Source organism: Lepidochelys kempii, chromosome 12 (assembly GCF_965140285.1).
Source record: "Lepidochelys kempii isolate rLepKem1 chromosome 12, rLepKem1.hap1, whole genome shotgun sequence".
In the NCBI taxonomy this organism is placed as follows: Eukaryota; Metazoa; Chordata; order Testudines; family Cheloniidae; genus Lepidochelys; species Lepidochelys kempii.
The window spans coordinates 24511076-24530777 of NC_136391.1; the positions used below are offsets into that span (position 1 = coordinate 24511076).

Genomic DNA, 19702 nt, shown 5'->3' on the forward strand with positions numbered 1-19702 from the left:
TTGTGGACCTGTAATTTTACACACACAATCTTTTGTAGATAAGAGTTATCTAATCATCTGAAATGTGAACATAATATAAGAATAGCCATACTGGGTCAGAGCACTGGACCATCTAGCCCAATATCCTTCCTTCCAACAGTGGACAGTGCCAGATTCTTCAGATGGAACAAATAGAATAGAGCAATTACTGAGTGATCTATCCCCTGTCATTCAGTCCCAGATTCTGGCAGTCAGAGATATAGGGACACGGAGCATGGGATTGCATCCCTGACCATCTTGCTGGACCTATCCTCCAAGAATTTATCTAATTCTTTTTGGAACCCAGTTACATTTTTGGTCTTCACAACATCCCCTGGCAAAGAGTTCCACAGGTTGACTGTACATAGCATGAAGAAGTACTTCCTTATTTTTGTTTTAAACTTGTTGCCTCTGAATTTCATTGGATGACCTCCGCTTCTTATGTTATGTGAAGGAGTAAATAGCACTTCCTTATTCACTTTCTCAACACCATTCATGATTTTATAAGTCTCTATCATATCGCCCACCTTAGCAGCCTCTTTTCTAAGGGCTAGTCTATACTACCGCAGTAAATTGATCTAAGTTACGCGAATAATGTAACTGAAGTCGACGTACTTAGATCCACTTACCACGGTGGCTACACTGCGCTATGTCGACAGGACAGCATCTCCCATCAACTTCCCTTACGCTTCTCAGGGAGATGGAGTACACAAATAGATGGGAGAGTGCTCTCTCATCGATTTTGTGGGTCTTCACCAGACCTGCTAAATCGACAGTCGCTGCATTGATTGCAGCAGTGCCAATCTACCAGTAAGTGTAGACATGCCCTAAAATGAACAGTTCTAATCTTTTTAATCTCTTCTTATATGGAAGCTGCTCCATACCCCTCCATACCCCAGTTTTGTTGCCTTTCTCTGTACTTTTTCCAATTCTAATATATCTTTTTTGAGATGGGCTGTTCAGATCTGTATACAGTATTCAAGGTGTGGGTGTACCATGATTTATATAGTGACATCATGATATTTTCTGTCCCTTTCCTAATGGTTCATAACATTCTGTTAGCTTTTTTGATTGCTGCTGCACACTGAACGGATGTTTTCATAGAACTATCCACAATGGCTCCAAGATCGCTTTCTTGAGTGGTAACAGCTAATGTAGCCCCCATCATTTTGTATGTATAGTTGGGATTATGTTTTCCACTGTACACTACTTCTCATTTATCAACACTGAATTTCATCTGCCATTTTGTTGCCCAGTAGCCCAGTTTTGTGAGATTTCTTTGCAACTCTTCACAGTCAGCTTTGGACTTAACTATCCCAAGTAATTTTGTATCATCTGCAAACTTTGCCACCTCATTGTTTATCCTTTTTCCAGACCAACTGTAGATACAAACCTTTGCACACAGAAATCAGGAAGCTGGATAGGGTCTAGGGTCAGATTTTTAGAGTGGTTAGGCATGCAAATGCATGTGTAATTTGAGAATGAAATTACATGACTACATGCACTCAATCTATATTCAACTTCAGTATTTGTTCATAAATTCAGCATACAATTAGACTTATTTTACAAACATGCAACAGAGAGCTTAATTTATTTGAAATCTTATCCCTAAATTCCTATGCACCCACAACTGACTGTATTTGCAAAACTGCCGACACAGATTAGTCAGAATTTGAATATATAGCCCTTAAAATAGATTGTACAATACACAAGAGAACGAACATTTGTTAATTTTGATTTATGTATATAAACAACTCCTTTCCTGAAACACATAAGGGAAAAGAAAGCAACTCTGTATGCTAAATGAGTATTTGTAGAAACTAGCTCACCACAAAATGTGGGGATGTCCTTGTCCAGCTGGTTGGAAGCAAAGGGGTTGTTTGTCCTTATGTGGGGTCCCTTCTGCAAATGGAGGTGGTGAGCAGAATCTACCTGGACAGAGCAGGGAGGAACAGGAAGTGGCTGGATCAGGTGGTGGGGGAACTCCTTGTGAAAGATGTCTAGTGGAGGGGTACTTCTCACAGAGGGGATATGGTTCTCAGATAAAATGGATTAGAAGAAGATTTAGAAGAACGCATCCCTTAAAGAAGCTGAAGAAGTGGGGGTTTGGGGCTCCTAACATCTGGTGCAGGTGGGAGCCAATTCCCCCTCCTTTTTCCAGCCTCATTCATCCTCATATGAGGGGGCCCAGAAACAGGCTGGCTGGGACCAGGTTGGGATGTAAGAGTGCTGAGAGCAGTTCTTCCAAGTAGGGGGGAAACAATTAAGAAACTAATGATGACCTGCTCGCTAACAGTTTATTGCCGGTTATTCCCAGATATTTTAAGCGAATTAAGTTGCAGTCTAATTAAATCACATCCATTGCATCTTGTCTTTCTTCTGGCATAGCTGGGACAACTACAGATTTGTAATGAAGAAAGGTCTGTGATGGATCAGAAGGATCTGTTGCTTTACATCTAATTGAAAAACAATTATGGGTTTTCCCTCTGTATGTGAGGCTCTGGCCTTACAAAATGTATATCCTGTAGTTAATTTTAAAAGTGCAGGAGATATCCTACTTCACTGATTCCTCTCACCTGTCCTAAAACTTACTTGGCTCTTGGGCCTACAAAAGCTTATACAAACATTAAACTATAAGTAGAAGTAGTTTCAGTACTCACATGATTAAAGTCAAAACAACTCACATGCGTAAAAGTTAAGTATGAGCATAAGTATATGAAGCATAAGAATGGCCATCCTGGGTCAGACCAATGGTCTATCTAGCCCAGCATCCTGTCTTCCAATGGTGGCCAATGCCACGTGCTTCAAAGGGAATAAACAGAACAGGGCAAATACTAAGTGATCCATCCTCTACTGTCGACTCCCAGCTTCTGTTAGAAGCTTATGACACCCAGAGCATTAGGTTGTGTCCCTGACCATCTTGGCTAATAGCAATTGATGGACCTATCCTCCATGAACTTATTAATTCTTTTTTGAACCCAGTTATAGTTTTGGCCTTCACAACATTCCCTGGCAACAAGTTCCATAGGTTGACTGTGCGTTGACTGGGCTCTTAAATTCTGGAGTCCACTAACAGATCTCCCTTGAGTCTGCCAAGTCACTCCTGCTATGTGAGTTCAATGCCAACATGAGGTGAGAGAACAGCATGGACAGAGGGCAAAGGGCCACTAATTATCTGTGCCATATAAGTTAGCGATGAAGCTTTGCACACAGCCAAGGGTTCAATTTAATTTTTGTTTCTTTTTCATCAAATTCAAGCTGAAAAGCCCATTCCAGTACACTGACATTACTGTAATTTTATGTCAATCATTAAGTACAGACGCTCCCCGACTTACTCAATTGTTCCATTCCGTTCTGGAAAGCCTTGCGTAACTCAAATTTTGCGTAAGTCGGAAACGTATCCCCAAACGTTACACAAAAAAAAGAAAAGAAAAGAAGACTCCCCCCCCCCCCATTTCTAGTTTACGGAACTTTTTCCGTAAGTGCAAATTTGCGTAAGTCAGGTCTTGCGTAACCTGGGGAACATCTGTATACCGTGATGTTTAAAATAAAACATAGGTTCAAATGTTTATGTATGATTTCTTCCTTCTCCTTAAAAAATGCAATCCCCAAACAGCTGTCATTACATGGCATAACTGAGATAATGTGAAACCCTGTGGTTTGTTGGAGAGAAATCTAACACAGCGTTCAAATTACATCTCCGTCAGTATTTAAATCATAACTGTGAAACGTAGCTTTTAAAAAAGAAACATCCAATTCACAACTGTTCAACCAATAAGATCATGGTACATAAATGAACACCCCCACAACACAAACATATTCCTAAATGTATTAATATCATGCCTAAAAAGCTTCTGTAGCTGACTAGAAGAAAGCATCCCTTAAAGAAGCTGGAGAAGTGGAGGTTCCGGGCTCCTAACATTTGGTGCAGGTGGGAGCCAATTCGCACTCCTTTTTCCAGTCCCATTCATCCTCATATGAAGGGGCCCAGAGACCATGTAAAAGATGGAAATCTTACAAAAATGTGAAGCAGAACACATACATTTGTATGATACATTATTGAAAACACTTTTTTCTTAAAATCTTGTGATACTCAAAAAATACAAAACAGAGAAAAATCTTTCTGAAAATATTTCAACTAGTTTTATTTATTATTGTATCAGCCAAACCCCTTGGCAGTTACAGTTTGTTTTTTTAGACTGTTGCGAATGTCTCATTGTTGGGTAGTAGAATTATAGAGTCTCTTCTTTCAGACGCTATTCATGAACCATCATATTAATTTTGGGGGAAATCATAACTACTGTCAAATTCACATAGCACTCAGAGTATGCATTTAATACACAAAAATAGTTCTTCTAATTCTAGGAAATAATGTTTTTAATGCTCTGAAAAGTGTATTAGTCACTCTTCTATATTAGGGCTTGTCGACACTTAAAATGCTGCAGCAGTGTAGCTGTATCACTAAAGCTGCGCTACTGTAGCACTTCTGTAAAGACACGACCTACACCAGGGGTTCTCAAACTGGGGGTTGGGACCCCTCAGGGGGTTGCGAGGTTATTACATGGGGGGCTGTGAGCTGCCAGTCTCCACCCTAAACCCCGCTTTGCCTCCAGCATTTATAATGGTGTTAAATATATTTAAAAGTGTTTTTAATTCATAAGTGGGGGGTCGCACTCTCAGAGGCTTGCTATGTGAAAGGGGTCACCAGTACAAAAGTTTGAGAACCACTGACCTACACCGATAGAAGGTGTTCTCCCATTGGCATAGATACTCCACCTCCTTGAGAGGCAGTAGCAAGGTCAACGCGAGAATTTGCCTGTCAACCTAGCACTGCCTACACAGGGGGTTAAGTTGATTTAATTGTGTCTTCCGGGGTGTGGATTTTTCACATCAGTGAGCAATGAAGTTATATTGACCTAATTTCCTTACATAGACCAGGCCTTAATCAGACTTCACATCGACATACACGTTACATCATTATGTAGTTGTTTAATTATCCCTGTATACTTCATCCTGGTTATTTCGGTTATTATTCTTCATTACTGTTTTAGTCAGGCTTTAAGACATTTGTCACCAATCTTTTAAGAACAAAAGTAGTTGCATATCGTGCTTGTACTTGAGAAAGAAAACTTTTCAGTGCACTGAAAAGTTTTCTAAGTGGCCAGAATATGGTTACATGTAAAGATCAAATAGTGCCTGGAGAAAGTAATTCTTTCTGCATAGGGAATGTATGTACACTCACACCAGAGCCTTACGTTCTTCTCCTATATAGCCTAAATCAATTATTATGCAGTAGCAGCAGTTGTGGGACTAAGAATTGATGCAAGAATCCACTCAAGCTGACCCTCACTTTAACAAACCGCATTCAACTTTAAACTCTTTTTTCAGAAAAATATGTATTTTAAAATTGAACCAAAGAGGGAAAAATGTAGGAGCCACACAGTTTTGTTTAAAATTAGTATTAAAAGGATAGAGAAAAACATTTTAATAGCAACCAGCCTGCCTCAGGAGACTCTCCTTTTGCAGCTTGTGTAGTACAGACACAACAGTCACGCTCTTAGGTTTGAAAAGATTGCAAAGGGTTGTGGAGAGACCTAGCAGTCCGGTTCTTTCTATGCCTACTGCTGACCAATACACTGAGTGACACACTACAGCCAATGAATATATGGTGACCCAAGTTGGAAGAATAAGCTAATGATTCATTGGAACTAGACTTCAATGTAGGAAGATGGGCAGCCACGGAAAAACCCATGGGCAGGTGTCTGGGAGGGACCGTATCTCCCTCCTCCCTTCAAGAGAGGTTTCTCCTTTTGGCAAAGTATCTTTCCTCTAAAAATCCCCATGAAAGAACTGCAGGGATGTGCATTATGTATTGGCAAGGTGTGTGCTCCTCGCAGGTGTGTGTTTTATTTTTCCACAGTGAGTGCATGTATCAGGCATATCTGTACCTACTCTGGCATGAGTTTGTCATCAGTCCCTTCAGGGCCTTGCTGCAGGAGGGTGAGCTCTTGTAACCTCCCACACCATTCAGACTGGAAGACACTCAGCTTCTCACAGGAGGAACTTTGCACCGTGCAGGTTCAGAATAAATGTACACTTTACAATGGCATTTCCTCGGAGGGAAATGTTTTTTGAAGCATGTGTCAAGGCTGGGAGTATTGATACTGAGCATACTCATAGGCAAAAAAACATTTTGTTTGAAATGTTGCATATTCGCATCAATCCCTCTAAAATTGTTCAGAGAACAACAGAGGTGCTGGCTGGTAAACAGAGGTACTAGCAATTATTGTTGGAAATGAAGGGAAACAGGGATATTGTATTTTATGGGATTTCACAAGACCCAGGTTGACTATGGCTTCAGAGTATATTTTTAATTTTGCAGTGGAAAAATCAGAGGTCTTAATAGGTCTCACCGCTGTGTTGCCATTGGGTGTTAGTCACATTTTTATCATACACCTCTTCTACAATGGCTGCACCCCAGCTGCCCAACCTAATGCTCTCACTAACAGAAGTTGGTCAAATAAAAGATATGACCTCTCCCACCTTGTCAACCTAACTCTGTCCATTGCTTTTACTCCCTCCACCACCATTTCCACCTCCCTCCCATGCAGTTTCTCTGTCCCCACTCCCTTCCCTTACTCCAACAATTTCTTCCTTTTCTCCACTAACAAATGCGCTCCTGCAAACTAAATTTTTAACATATAATACACATACATGTAAAATGATGGCTCTACCAAGCTGTGTGCCAACCGTTACCCTGATCACCTTGCATCAAAGTTGCAATCCTTTCCCTCCATCCTTACATTTTTTTTTCCGGTGTGGTCTTTGTAGATCATAAACTCTTTGAGGCAGGGAACACATGCTTCTGCATGAGCACACTGCTGATCATGAGGCTACTGCTGAATAAACAGATGCAACAAATGGACCAACTGAAAATAAAACACACTCTTGCACCTTATTCACAGGAACAGCTTTAGGAACGCTAAGAATCCCTGCAGGCCAGCAGGAGTAGGCATTTCACAGGAGCATTTCATGTGTTGATGAAATCATCATTTAATTTCAGGAAAACCACATGAAATACCACACCAGCAAAGAAAAACTTCAGTGCATATCAATTCCTACCCAGAGAAGACGCTACTGACTGTGAAACTAAAAGAAATGCCTACTCAAGTCAGAAGGGTTAATCTGCAAAACAGCTAGCACTAACCTCTGGGTAGCCTCCAACATCATGCACATCAATTCCAAGTAGATGTCCAAGTCCGTGTGGCATAAATATTGCACCCAGATGAACCTTCACCATGTCATCTACATTGCCTTTCAGGATGCCAATTTTAATCAGCTCTTCCAGATGGACTCTGTCTGCCAGACGGTGCATATCAGGCCAGGCGACCCCTTAGAGAGCAGAAAAAAGCAGCTGAGTTAACTATTTCTAGATATTTTTAAATAAAACAGAAAAAAACCAAAAGAAATATACCTAGCCCCTTCACTTCTTTTAAAAAAAAAAAAAAAAAGGAAGTAAGCAGAGTATCCATATTAGCAGGAAAACATTTCAAATTGAAACAAACAGCTAACATGGGTGTGCAACGTTAGAAGGTTAACAAGATGGTTAACACCTAATGAAATATAACCGGGATTTGAATAAGACTTTTTGCTAAATTGTATGTGTTTGCTCATGTCTGTGCAAACATTAATATACTCACGAGTTTTTAGAAAGACCATCAATGGGTAAAACCATAGCCAGTTATTTGAAAAGCAGAGCATAAAATATTAACTTAATTATATTTACAGTATAATCAATTCTCTCATGGTGAGCATACTGGTTAGAACATTTGAAATGTATGTCACTTTTCTGTGAATATATCAGATTTATAGCCTGTGTCTTTCTGGCAAAAACACTCTCCAGAAATTAATGACTCCCTCGTTCTTTCCCCCAGCAAATGGGCTGTGTAAAAGTCAAGTCCTCCACTACATATGCTAAAGGACCATTACAACATACTGCTGGTAGCCTATAAGTAGAGTATCAGGACACATTACATACCTATTATTTGTGTGTATTATACAGTATAATTTGACTAAAACTGCTGAAGGGGTCTTTTCCACTGTTGGTAACATAGTATACTATTTTGATTAGTTCACCAAGGATTTGAGTCATCATTAACAATTACAGTCGGAGAACTAAGGTAACTAGGGCTAAAGTACAGTAACGAGTATTTTCCTTGTTCAAATTTGGCATGACTATAGAAAAATCAGCAATTTTTATGTCCACCCTCCCCACTTCAACTACCATTTGTTTTACCCAGTGGAACATCCAGCTTTGAGTTCCTGTGAACATTAATGTCATGTCATAATTACAGAAGGAATTTCTGCTAAATGTAATAAAGTTGCAAAGTGAGAAATACTTCACTCCCATAGCAGGGCTCAAATAAAATTCGTACTTGTCACGTGTCTTTGGAATAAAGGTCAGGAGCAGGATGAGCAGCACTGTATGTCTAAAATCATCAGATCCGTTTAGCACTGCAAACTATCCAAACATGAACCAACACATCTCAAAGAGTTTCCACTAACAGGAACTGCTCAATTGATCATAGGGTCAAGTTAGATGACACGCAGATTCATTTATTTCAGCTGTCGGATTAGTCCCACATCGTTAGACTTTTACACTCTTTCTTCAAGTGTTGCATACATTTGAACACTGGTTACACTAATATTCAACTCTCTAAGTTTGTCTGGTATTATTCCACAGCTACTTCATAACAGATTCCACACCTATTATATGTTAAATTGCATCAATACAGTCTTGATACAGTAATTTACTATACAGACATGTCTGTTTTTCTTCTTACGTTGTAGACTTAGGATTATATGGTTCCTGTACTCAACTTCTATGTGGTAAACATCACTGTTCCCACATATCTCTGACTTCCTGTCTCCCTCTGTACCAGTCTGAGCTTAGAGGACTAGTGATGAACCTTTCTGGTGAGTTCTGGACATACAGAATTCTTAAGATGTTTGAGTCTTTGGTATTTCATGTGTTCCTTTGTTTGGTTCAAGAGAAGCATGCTATGGAAGATTTTCAAAGGTACAAATGAGAGTTAGATCCCATGGACTTTCAGTGGGAACTGGGAGCCTAAGGCCCTTTGAAAATCTCTCTTCTGTGTCTGCTTTTTAGGTTAGGACTAAGCCCTGGTCTATACTACAGAGTTAGGTCGATGTAAGGCAGCTTATGCCAACATAACTCTAAGTATCTACACTAAAACAAAGCTCCCATCAATGTAACTCGCCCACTTCACCGACTTAATTCCACCTTTGCAAGAGGTGTAGCGCTTAGGTCGATGTAGCTAGTAGGCTGACAGAGTGTCAATGTAGACACAGTGTTGCTTACATTGATTGTTGCAGCCTTTCAGAAGCTGTTCCACAATGCTCTACACTGGCAATTAAATTGGTACAAGCGCTCCTGGTGAGGCTGTGCACCGGCCACACAAGAAGCACGGATATGTGTGAAAAGTCACTTAAATCTCTGTTTCCACACATGAATATTTGTGAAGTAGAACTAAAATGAGATTTTAAACATGGATCTAATTATACCTGTGTATCAAAGAAAGAATAGGCACCTCACCCCCCTCAAGCTCTAGATAAATTTCACTTCTTGTAATTCTGCATCATCGAACTATAACTATGTTACATATGTAACTTCACTTTATGGAGCACCCATTTAGGTTTCTTGACATTTGGTGAGTTTTGGTGTTATTTGCACAATATTGTTAGCAGAAATAGATTAAGAACCTAGTAGATATGCAAAAAATGGTAGAAAAGCAGCTTTTAAACAAATAGAAAATAAAATAAACCTCGGTTAACATTAGGAATGCAAAGACATTGTACTTTCACTTAAATATTCTGGCACAACTGTGACTACAAGTTTGCTGATTGGTTCTTTTGGAGATCTTTAACTTAGACTAAACTCTGCAAATTTAAAATCAAACCTTTGCTATTAGAAAAAATCTGCATGGAGAAGAACTTGAGTAGCAATAACAATCTGCCTTGAGATACAGAATATGGATTTTTGTGTCATCAGTTCTACTTTCTCTACATTGCTAATACACAATCCTGGACATTTCATTTGGGACCATATTCGATGCAGTTGCAGTGGTGTAACTGAGGTCAGCATTTGGTCAGTGTATAAAGTGGAAAGCTCTGAATAACTTGTTTCAATGAAATTAAAATGAGGCCTCTCCAAGCACTAATAGCATTTGGTATTTGTAGAGTATTAGAGAAAAAGGGTGCTGAGCGTAAACAGGTAAGGTGCAAGCTTCCTTACATAACCTTGCAGAATATAATGCACCTCAGTCCTGACTCACAACATCCCTTTGCCTTTATTTAGCACATGGAATCAATTACACCAAATGATGGGTGCATTTTTGTGATGGGGAGAAGCATCCACATGAGTAAAAACAACACTTAGAAAATCACACAGAAAGCTCTACAGCTAACAAAAGGCATTAGGAGACATTTTCCAACCGTAAATTAAATCTTCAAAAATATTCATCCTTAGTAGGCAATACAGTTTGAGAAAGTGAACCATTATAATGCTCTAATTAAAAGGTGTTTTACTGATTATTTTTAGCTGCAAGTCCTAGCTGAGCATTTGCACCCACTGCTGAGAACAATTTTGGATTCTCTCTTTTAGTTGAGAAGGAATTATAATTGTTTCTCCAGAACATTCTGTGCATCCTCTCCCCCCTGGTTTCCTAGTATTGAGTGTTCCTCATATCTAGTCATGCAAATAGAAATGTATCAGAACCAAAGCTCCAGTTCTGAATTATCCTTGAGTTCAGAAAAGTTAAAGTTGGATGGGAACTCTGAGGCTTTAGCCTATTACAATATTCAGAGGTGAGAGTCAAAAAAGACCAAACATGAAATCTTCTTTAGTGTTCCGACAAAGTTTATTAGTTGAGTCATAGGAGAGAATCACTTCAGCTCCAATTCTCTGAATCGCACTCTTGTAGCTGTAAATAGCACTGGCAAAGCACTGGCTATAGGGAAATTAAGTACTGCCTAAGAGACCCTTTTAAATGATTCATGTATCATTTTGCAAGCAGGCCTGTAATGTAAGTATTAAAATACAACGAAGATTTTTAAATGAAAAAATAAACAAAGGACGTGAAGTGCACAGGCAGCTATATTTGCTATTGCACTGTTTGTCTTTATGTTTCGTTTTATGTGGTTGTCTTAAAAGGGTGTTTGTATTTTGAACAACTCAGCTGCCTTGTTTGCTACGAGTTCAAATGGTTCTAATTCTAAATACTAAAATATTTCACCTGCAGATCATTTTATCTGGTTAAATGTATATTCTCTGGGGAGACAGGAAAATGTTAAGATCTTTGTTAACCTACTGCACAGTAGAACGTGATCATGCATTATTCGTGTGGTAAGGACAAACACTAGCAATTCTGAGCCAACTGGAGATATTGAACTAAGTGGAATGAACTTACTGCTCTTGGAGTAAAAAATGCTGGAGTCATCGTCTTGCTAGGTATGAACTGATTGTCATGCTGGAGATAAGCTTGGTTAATATGGTGCAAACATAGGTTTTTTTTAAAACAGCAAATTAACAGAGCTTTTCCAGTTATAAGCTTTTCATCAAACCTTCCCTAACTGGTAACCTTAATAGAGCCTCAAAAATATTAATTTTACTATGAGAAACAAGTATTTCAGAGTAATCTGACAAATATTTAAAAATTTTGAGCATACAGTCTATTCAAGAAAGAAGGTTGCAAACTAACAAGCAGGAGAGATAGAAATTTGTATGCAAATTTTGTGTTTTTAATATAGTATACAATAAATATAAAAACATACACTAAAAGTTTAATTTTAATCCTAAAATTGTGTTGAGTGAAATTGTCAAGGACTGCTGTTATAACTGAACCACCAAAATAGAATTATGTTTCTTTATAATACAATGGCACATACAAATCTGGCTTTAGCTGACCAGACCCCCAGCAAGATCCTAAATTAATTAGAAAGTGCATCTGGAACGCATGGCTTTTATCAGTGTCTCCAGTTTTGATGCTCTGCTCTCCTGACACATGTTGGCAACGGGAACATGGAAGGGGAAAAGAAAAAGAAATATTGTAGCCAAGGTTCACCCTGGACAGCTGAGAGCAGAATCTTGTCAGTAACCTCTTTTTACATTAGAGCAGTATCACTTAACAATCTGGATGAGACCAAAGGGAGTATAAAAACAAAGATGCATCTATCTATCTTGTTCCTGCTGAAAAAGCATTATTTACATGTTTATTGCAAATGTAATCATAACAGTTGATTGTGCTTTAATATCATTTTGTATTTGTCCTGCATCCCCAATCACCCTGTGAAATATTTCAAGGTTTGTATTATTCAGGTTCTTTCTCTATCAGTTATGAGAAGTTTATCATGATTGCCAAAATGTTATGGGTTTTTTTTAAATGTAGAAAGGTTAGTTCAATTATCATCTTTAAGCCAATTTATAAGCTGGTTATACCACACTGACAGATCAGGTTTAGAAAGCTAGATTGGAGCGTCCTTGGACTTTGGAAGTTAGTACCAAGAGAAGTCTGCACTCAGGAAAATCTGCTGATGATGTGTCTGCTCTATTCTTAATTCACTGCCAAATGAGATACTGTGTAATACAGGTCAGTGAACCAGTGACTGAGCTTCTCACTAAAGTCCAGTTACCAAGGCTCAGTAAGTTTTGATTGGTTAGTTGCCATTCAGCATGTTTTTGGGCAAGAGGCCAGGATAAAAATCACCTTTTACAGTGACATATGCAATGTAAATATTAAAGAGCTTTAAATATACATTCTGAAATATACAACGACCAGGCTGTTGGGCAATTCAGATAATGGAATGTGACAGTCCATGGATTAAATAGCAAAAAATCTAACATCAGTGGTTCTTAACCTATAGAGAAAGCTACTATGCTAAAAGTACCATTATTTTACACTTCTGTTGTATATGGTATATGGTATAATATGCTTAAAAATGGCACAATCAATACATTTGGCATTATTATATTTAAAAAAACCAGAGCCACATCTATAGTTATACAGAGACAAAGATATAGCTATATAGATATAGTTATATAATTTCCAGCAATAATCTGAAATTATCAGATACTATGCCTAGATACTCCTCTAATGGTATGACAGAAAAAAAAGACACCTCTTGTTTTTACCTTTTAGGTTATTTTCCCACCAACCCCTAAACTGCCAAACTACTTTGTAATATTTTCTTAAAATTTAACTTTTAAAGACTTAAAACATCATACAAAACCACTGCTCTCACTCACTCTCTCTGGATGTTCATTTGGAGCCTAGATGATTTTGGTGATACAGAAAAGAGAAAAATGAGTTCAGTGAAGTTGAGAATTAGACACAAATCTTTTAATTTTATTAGATGTACTGTAACTTTGTAACTGACATTCTTAAAAGGCAGGATAATCCTCGTTATTTAACTTAAATAAGCAATTTACAAGAATATCACATTAAGAAAAGGTTTTATAGTTGTTCAGAAACTACTGCTATCCCAGTTATCTTTTCATCCAAGTAATCTGAGGTTATTTACTAAAGTTTTATTAGAAATTGTACTGGAATATAGAACAAAAAATACAAAAATAACTTGGGATTACTGCTTGGTACTTAGTCACTTCTGTTTGGAGACTGTTCTCAAAAGGTCGCACACAGCAATTTTTTTGCTGCTAGTTAGGGTATTTTGTGGTTATAATTGTGACAATGATTAAACCACAAGTGATTTAGCAGTGATCTGCCAGTACAGATGTCACAATACTTGTAAAAAAAAAAAAATACTGTGCAAGGTTATACTAAATTTCTCCCAAAACTGTGTTAAGGTTAGGTTATATTTAATTTCGGAGTGTCTACAAACAAGGGCAAAAGGTCCGACATCCCCTGGTAGTGCCACTAAAATGCAGACGAACTATGCAATCCCTGTCTCAGCCAGTGAACCACAGGAACATGTTAAAATTGGCTAGACACGTAACAAACATAGCAGACATAAAACAAAAGCTTCCTAAAATGCTAAGCAAATACATTTTAAATAATGTTTAATAAGAAAGATGATGCTTTCTTCTCTTTTTGTTTTGTTGAAAAAATTGCTACATTTCAAACTTTCAAAGCTTCCCTTTGCACAACAGATCAGACAGCAAATAATTTGTTTTCAGTTTTCTAGATTTGGTTCCCAAAGAACCTGGCCTGGCAAATGTCCCCTGAACATCAACAAAAAAGGTGTAATTTAACAATAATCTTTATTATAAATAGCATTGTCCTGTTGAAGTGGCTGAATAAACTAGTTTGCTGAGCATGTTTCTTAGCCTTCACTATGTAGCTGTGACAAAAAATGGCAGGTAACTGCTAACAAGAATCTCTATCTTCTAAAAACAAACCAAAGTAAGATGTAAGGGAACTAAAATCTACAACTACGTTTGGGTTCTTGATGACCAGAAATGGGCCCAAAGTCATAGCTCAAATCCACAAACCTTTGAACTTTGGGGAAATTTTGCCGCCAGCAACCCAAAATGTGGGGAAACTGTATCCTGATCTCAATTTTGCATAGTGGGTGCATGATTACTTACAACTTACCTAAATGTACTACATATTCAGGTGCCTATCTTTAGGCACCCAAGTTTGAAACTTGGGCCCTATTTTGCACCGGTAATCAATAGTTTGTTGCTACATGTACATAACGGTCAGTTACTTCTTCCATTATAAGCCCTATATTTTGATGATTTTTAATGTGTGTCAATCCACCAAGATAATTCTAAACTAGGATGACATTTTTCTTAAAGCACAGTAGCTTAAGTCAGCTGAATGGATACTGCACACCTGTGGGTTCTTTTTAAACAACATTTTATTAGGAAGCCTGAAAAGATGCAATTTTTGAAACAAGCTGCAGTGAAGCACAGCAGAATGTATCATGCCTGGTCAGTTTCAACACAAGATCTTCAAAGATGCACATATTTGGGGTAAGAGTAGCAGCACTTCAGGGTTTAGTTTTAGTTGGGAAACTCAAACTTTGAAGGTTAGAGAAAACTTAGCTCAGATAATACTCAGGGCAATTTTTAACCTTGTCCAGACATAATCTTCTGTTTCTGGTAGGTTGGTTCTCTAAGAGCTACCTTGATGTGGTATCAAGTCTGAAGGACTCATGTACCTCACACATCAATGAAAATTACTATGGGCAACACATAGCAATCCCTTGAATATTGGATTGGAAGTAAAGTACTGCAGATCAGACACCATGTGAACAAAAAGTCAATTCCCCCACAATGACAGTATCCAAAACTTGTATTTGCAGTGTCACAGCTATAGCCAGTAAGGTGTAATGGGGAAGTTATTTCTCAAATTTAATAATAGAAACATAAAACTATATTAAATAAAGAGAAATTCTATGAATTTAGCATTCTATGAAATGCTGAGAACGTAAGCAACAATGTAAATTCAACCCCATGTCCTTTCACACATGCGAATAGTGCCACTGAAGTTTATGGGAATACTCACATGCTTAAAGTTAAGCACATGAATAAATCTTTGCAGAATTTGGGTCTAAGGCTGCACGTTTGTTCTTGTATTACTGCAATGCATCTACTGTAGGTCTTGCATATGCTGCAATTCCAACTGGTCTGAGATCTCTACAATACCTAAGCCACATGGAGAGAGTTCAGGGACACAATGGCAGCCTTCTCTCAGAAGTGCCTTGTTTCATACGTTTGGGAATACTCTGTTATTTTTGCCTCTCTAATGTTGCAGTGGTCACTCTGCATGGGTCAACTGCTGTGTGTTAGCCTACATCTGAAAAGAACAGCTCCCAGTGGGGTTCATAGTGAGAGACTCTCAGTCTGAAATCTTGCATCTAGGGAAAAAAAGATGATCATACATTACAACGGATTGTTTCTTGCTTTGAGGGACTGAAAGATTTGCAGAATTTGACAGAGAATAATGCCCTTTTCTTTCATCTCCTACTGTTAGCTAATGCTAACTCTGGGTAGTTAGTCTGTATGGTTAACAGTGACTCTCACCCCAACACAATAGGATTCACACGCATTAGTTCATAGACTTGTGTAACAATTTTTAAAAAGTTGTAAATTTTCAATTTATCAATTAATGTCGCTTGCTGTTCAATATTAGAACTTTGTCTGCCTCCCACTTTCTAACCCCCTTTGGGGATGGCCATGCCGCCTTTAGCGAACAATTTATGTTGATGAATTCTGATTTAAGTTACAATGGCAAGCCACAATACCTTTTCTGGGTCACGCACACATAACTAACACTTAAACAGAGTGCATCTAGTTTATGAACAAAGAAATAATGGTATCCTATCAGCAGGAAAATACTATAGGCATAATTCAATAGAGAATGGACTATTAATTGCTGCAACATTATATATGAACAAGGGTTAGATTCTTTTCAACTGTTTTTAACACAAGAGCACATTCTTAATTGAAAGGGAAAAGTATATTGCCATGTTATCTGTTGGGATTCATTAAATATCAAGGACTAGTTGTAACACTCTGAAAACACTTATTCTTCAAGGGAATCAATATGAAATCCTCAACTTAAGTTATAAATGTTCTATGCCTAAGAAATACTGCCACGCTTTAGATATCTCAGAAGAGTAAAAATGACTTGCAGTAGTTTGCATGAAAAGAAGAAAACCTGGACAGAAATAATTCCGTAATACAAGTAGGAAAGATAGAAATTAATAAACAAACATGAAATAACCTCATGTCTTCCCCAGTCCCTCTCTGCAATGCTGCTGTCAAAAAGTCCAATTTAGAGCATGATAAAACTGTATTAATTCTTTAAAAAAAAACAATTAAAAGAAACGTTTGTCCTTAAAAAGCACAACTGACAGCTAATATGCACTTATAACTCAATAAAAATGTGGACTACACAAAATAAAAATAAATGAATTTTAAATGGAAAAACCACGTACTGAATCTCTGATTGAGAGAAACATATTTTAATAAAAAGAAAAGGAGTACTTGTGGCACCTTAGAGACTAACAAATGTATCTGAGCATAAGCTTTTGTGAGCTACAGCTCACTTCATCGGATGCATGAAGTGAGCTGTAGCTCACGAAAGCTTATGCTCAAATACATTTGTTAGTCTCTAAGGTGCCACAAGTACTCCTTTTCTTTTTGCGAATACAGACTAACACGGCTGCTACTCTGAAACCTGTCATATTTTAGTAAGTTTATCTTGTAGTCAACAGCATTTATGAATGAGATCATAGTTCTTTTTTAATAGGATTGTTACAATGATATTCTTCATGTGTTTAAGTTTTTTTCCTTTCTAGTAGAACACATAGGATTAATGACATTATAAAACAGCATAAGGAACTGTAATATACAGAAATAAACCTGAGCTCTTGTGAGATATGGAACTATCATGCTTCCAAATAAGTGTTTAATAAGTAATCTGTGACCTTACAATTTCTGAATTTGCATACATTCCTGACAGCATGTGCGCTCAATTTAATAACATGGAGAACAAGTCATCAATAGTACATTATCCTATGTCAAATCTGTAGCTATTAGTGCCTTTAACCGGTTCTTAACATTATTTGGATTTTTTCATGCCCAGATCTTATACTATCTAAACCCAACAATCTTCTCCATTTTGTTCCTTTTGGAACATACTTAAGTAGCAAAAACAGAGCAGAAAAAAAATGGCACCTTTGAATTTTTCAAGTTGATTTTTGTATAAAAAGCATTCTCTACATTTTATTTGTATACAAGAGGTGTTACTCAGCACTGTAGCTTTTGTTCTCTGAACATACGTCCTCCACAGAGTTGTGTGCCTACCGCTCAGCCACAAATCCTTTTCAAGGATGCACATCACTCAAACCTTACATTCTATTTTCCAAGGGAATCAAGACTACAGCCTGTATAGCCATTACTCAGTTCTTCTCAGCCTCCAAAAGCTTTAGGTCTTGAATTCTGAATCATTTATAATCAGTGTGGCTCCGTTAGAGGCAATATGTTCAGAGTACAGGAGTTGTTTTGGTAATTTGTTCTCATAAATGAAATTGACTATAAGAACCCAAATGCAGGAGACTAGCTAGCTGTAACCTTCCTGTCAAGAAGAGGGCTGACTTCTTCAGTCACTGTTCAACAGGCAGAACTGCTCTCCCGAAACCAAAATCAGTTCTTGATGTGACACTGACTGATTTGTGAAGATGCAAACTGAGCTCTACACTTTTCAGATAAGGGCACTTTACAGATACATGCCACTGAAGTTGCCACCCTTTGCCTCAGCCCTGAAATATCTGCCATCTCATAAGACAATGTACAGCCTTATCCTTTCAGGTAGGATGTGAGCTGAAGTGGCCCAATTTTCTCCAAAGATCATAAACATTGTATTGGACCATCTAAAAGGTTTATTTCTAAGTAGGGACTGACTACTCTCTTGATATCCAGGACATGTAGCTCATCTTCCCAGGACAGCTATAGGGCTTTGGGGAAAATACAGGCAGCGATATGCATTGATTTAGGTGAAAATTTTGGATGAGGCCTAAATATCACCTTCTCCCTATACAAGGTGTTAAAGGGTGACCTGACCCCATAACAGTCAGTAACTTATAGATCCCAATAGTCAAGGTTGTGGCCATCAAGAAAAAAACTTTCCACAAGAGGTGGTATAGTGAGTGAGTTCACGTAGGATCAAAGGACCTATTTAGCACCTAATTGAAATTTCAAGGAGCATGTTCCCCTGTAACATAAAAGAAGATGTCTGAAATTAGACTATAAACTCTTAAGGGAAGGTACTGTGCTTTCCTATGTGTGGTACAGCACCTAGCACATTGAGACCCCAATCCTAACTCAAGCCTTTGGGTATTTCTCCAGCACAAATGAAAAATGACAATGCTACAAGTTGCAGGCCCCTGCTAACTCTTGAGCAAAACCTCAGACACTGGCTCTGAGTTCTAACATGCAAGTCCACATTTGGATGACCTCAGTCAGTAAAGATGCCACTGAGGGTTTGAACGTCCACTCAATAATCTACCCCCTCAACTCAGGTCATCATCTGCCAGATGGGGTTTCTTTGTTTTGGACTCACTGTTCCCATGGATTAATTGCTTTTTGATATGACAAGTGACCATGTGCCCACTCGGTTGAGGTATTACAGGACAACCATATTGTCCATGACTGAGAACCAGCCCGAGGGGTCCTCAGCACTAGAAAATTTACGTGGAGCCTCAACTCTGAAAGGCTATCAACAGTCAAGTTTACTAATTATGCTCCACACTATACCAGCGACATCCGTGTCCATCATTATCTGAGGTGCTTGGAGTGAGAAGAACTTTTCCTTGACTACATTTCCCAACATTGTTCATCATAGGAAAGTCTGACCTTCTCAGGAGGGGATTCTGCCAACTCCATCTGGAGAGGTAGAGGAGACATGGGGTTAACTCTTTTGGAAAGGAGAATGGAGGGCTCAAGGGATATGCCCACACCCCTAAATGCCAATGCCAACTTTGAAAGTTCTGTGGCCATGAGACTCCTATATGTAGCTCTGTAAATGTGATGTCATTAAGGAGAATAGCTTTCACATTGGATATAAGCTGGCTTGGTGAACAACTTTTGTGCATATCTGGAACAATTTTGCATATTTTATTGAAACAAACAACATCA

General features: G+C 38.2%; 1 protein-coding gene across 4 annotated transcripts in view; it reads right to left on the minus strand.

Moving 5' to 3' along the window:
• The window catches only part of PEPD (peptidase D), a 220505-nt gene that overhangs the window by 23856 nt on the left and 176947 nt on the right, over positions 1–19702 (minus strand). For all 4 annotated transcript variants that reach the window (XM_073307882.1, XM_073307881.1, XM_073307880.1 and 1 more), the window contains one exon: positions 7226–7410. In XM_073307882.1, coding sequence (XP_073163983.1) covers positions 7226–7410 — 185 coding nt within the window. The remainder of the gene's footprint in view (positions 1–7225; positions 7411–19702) is intronic.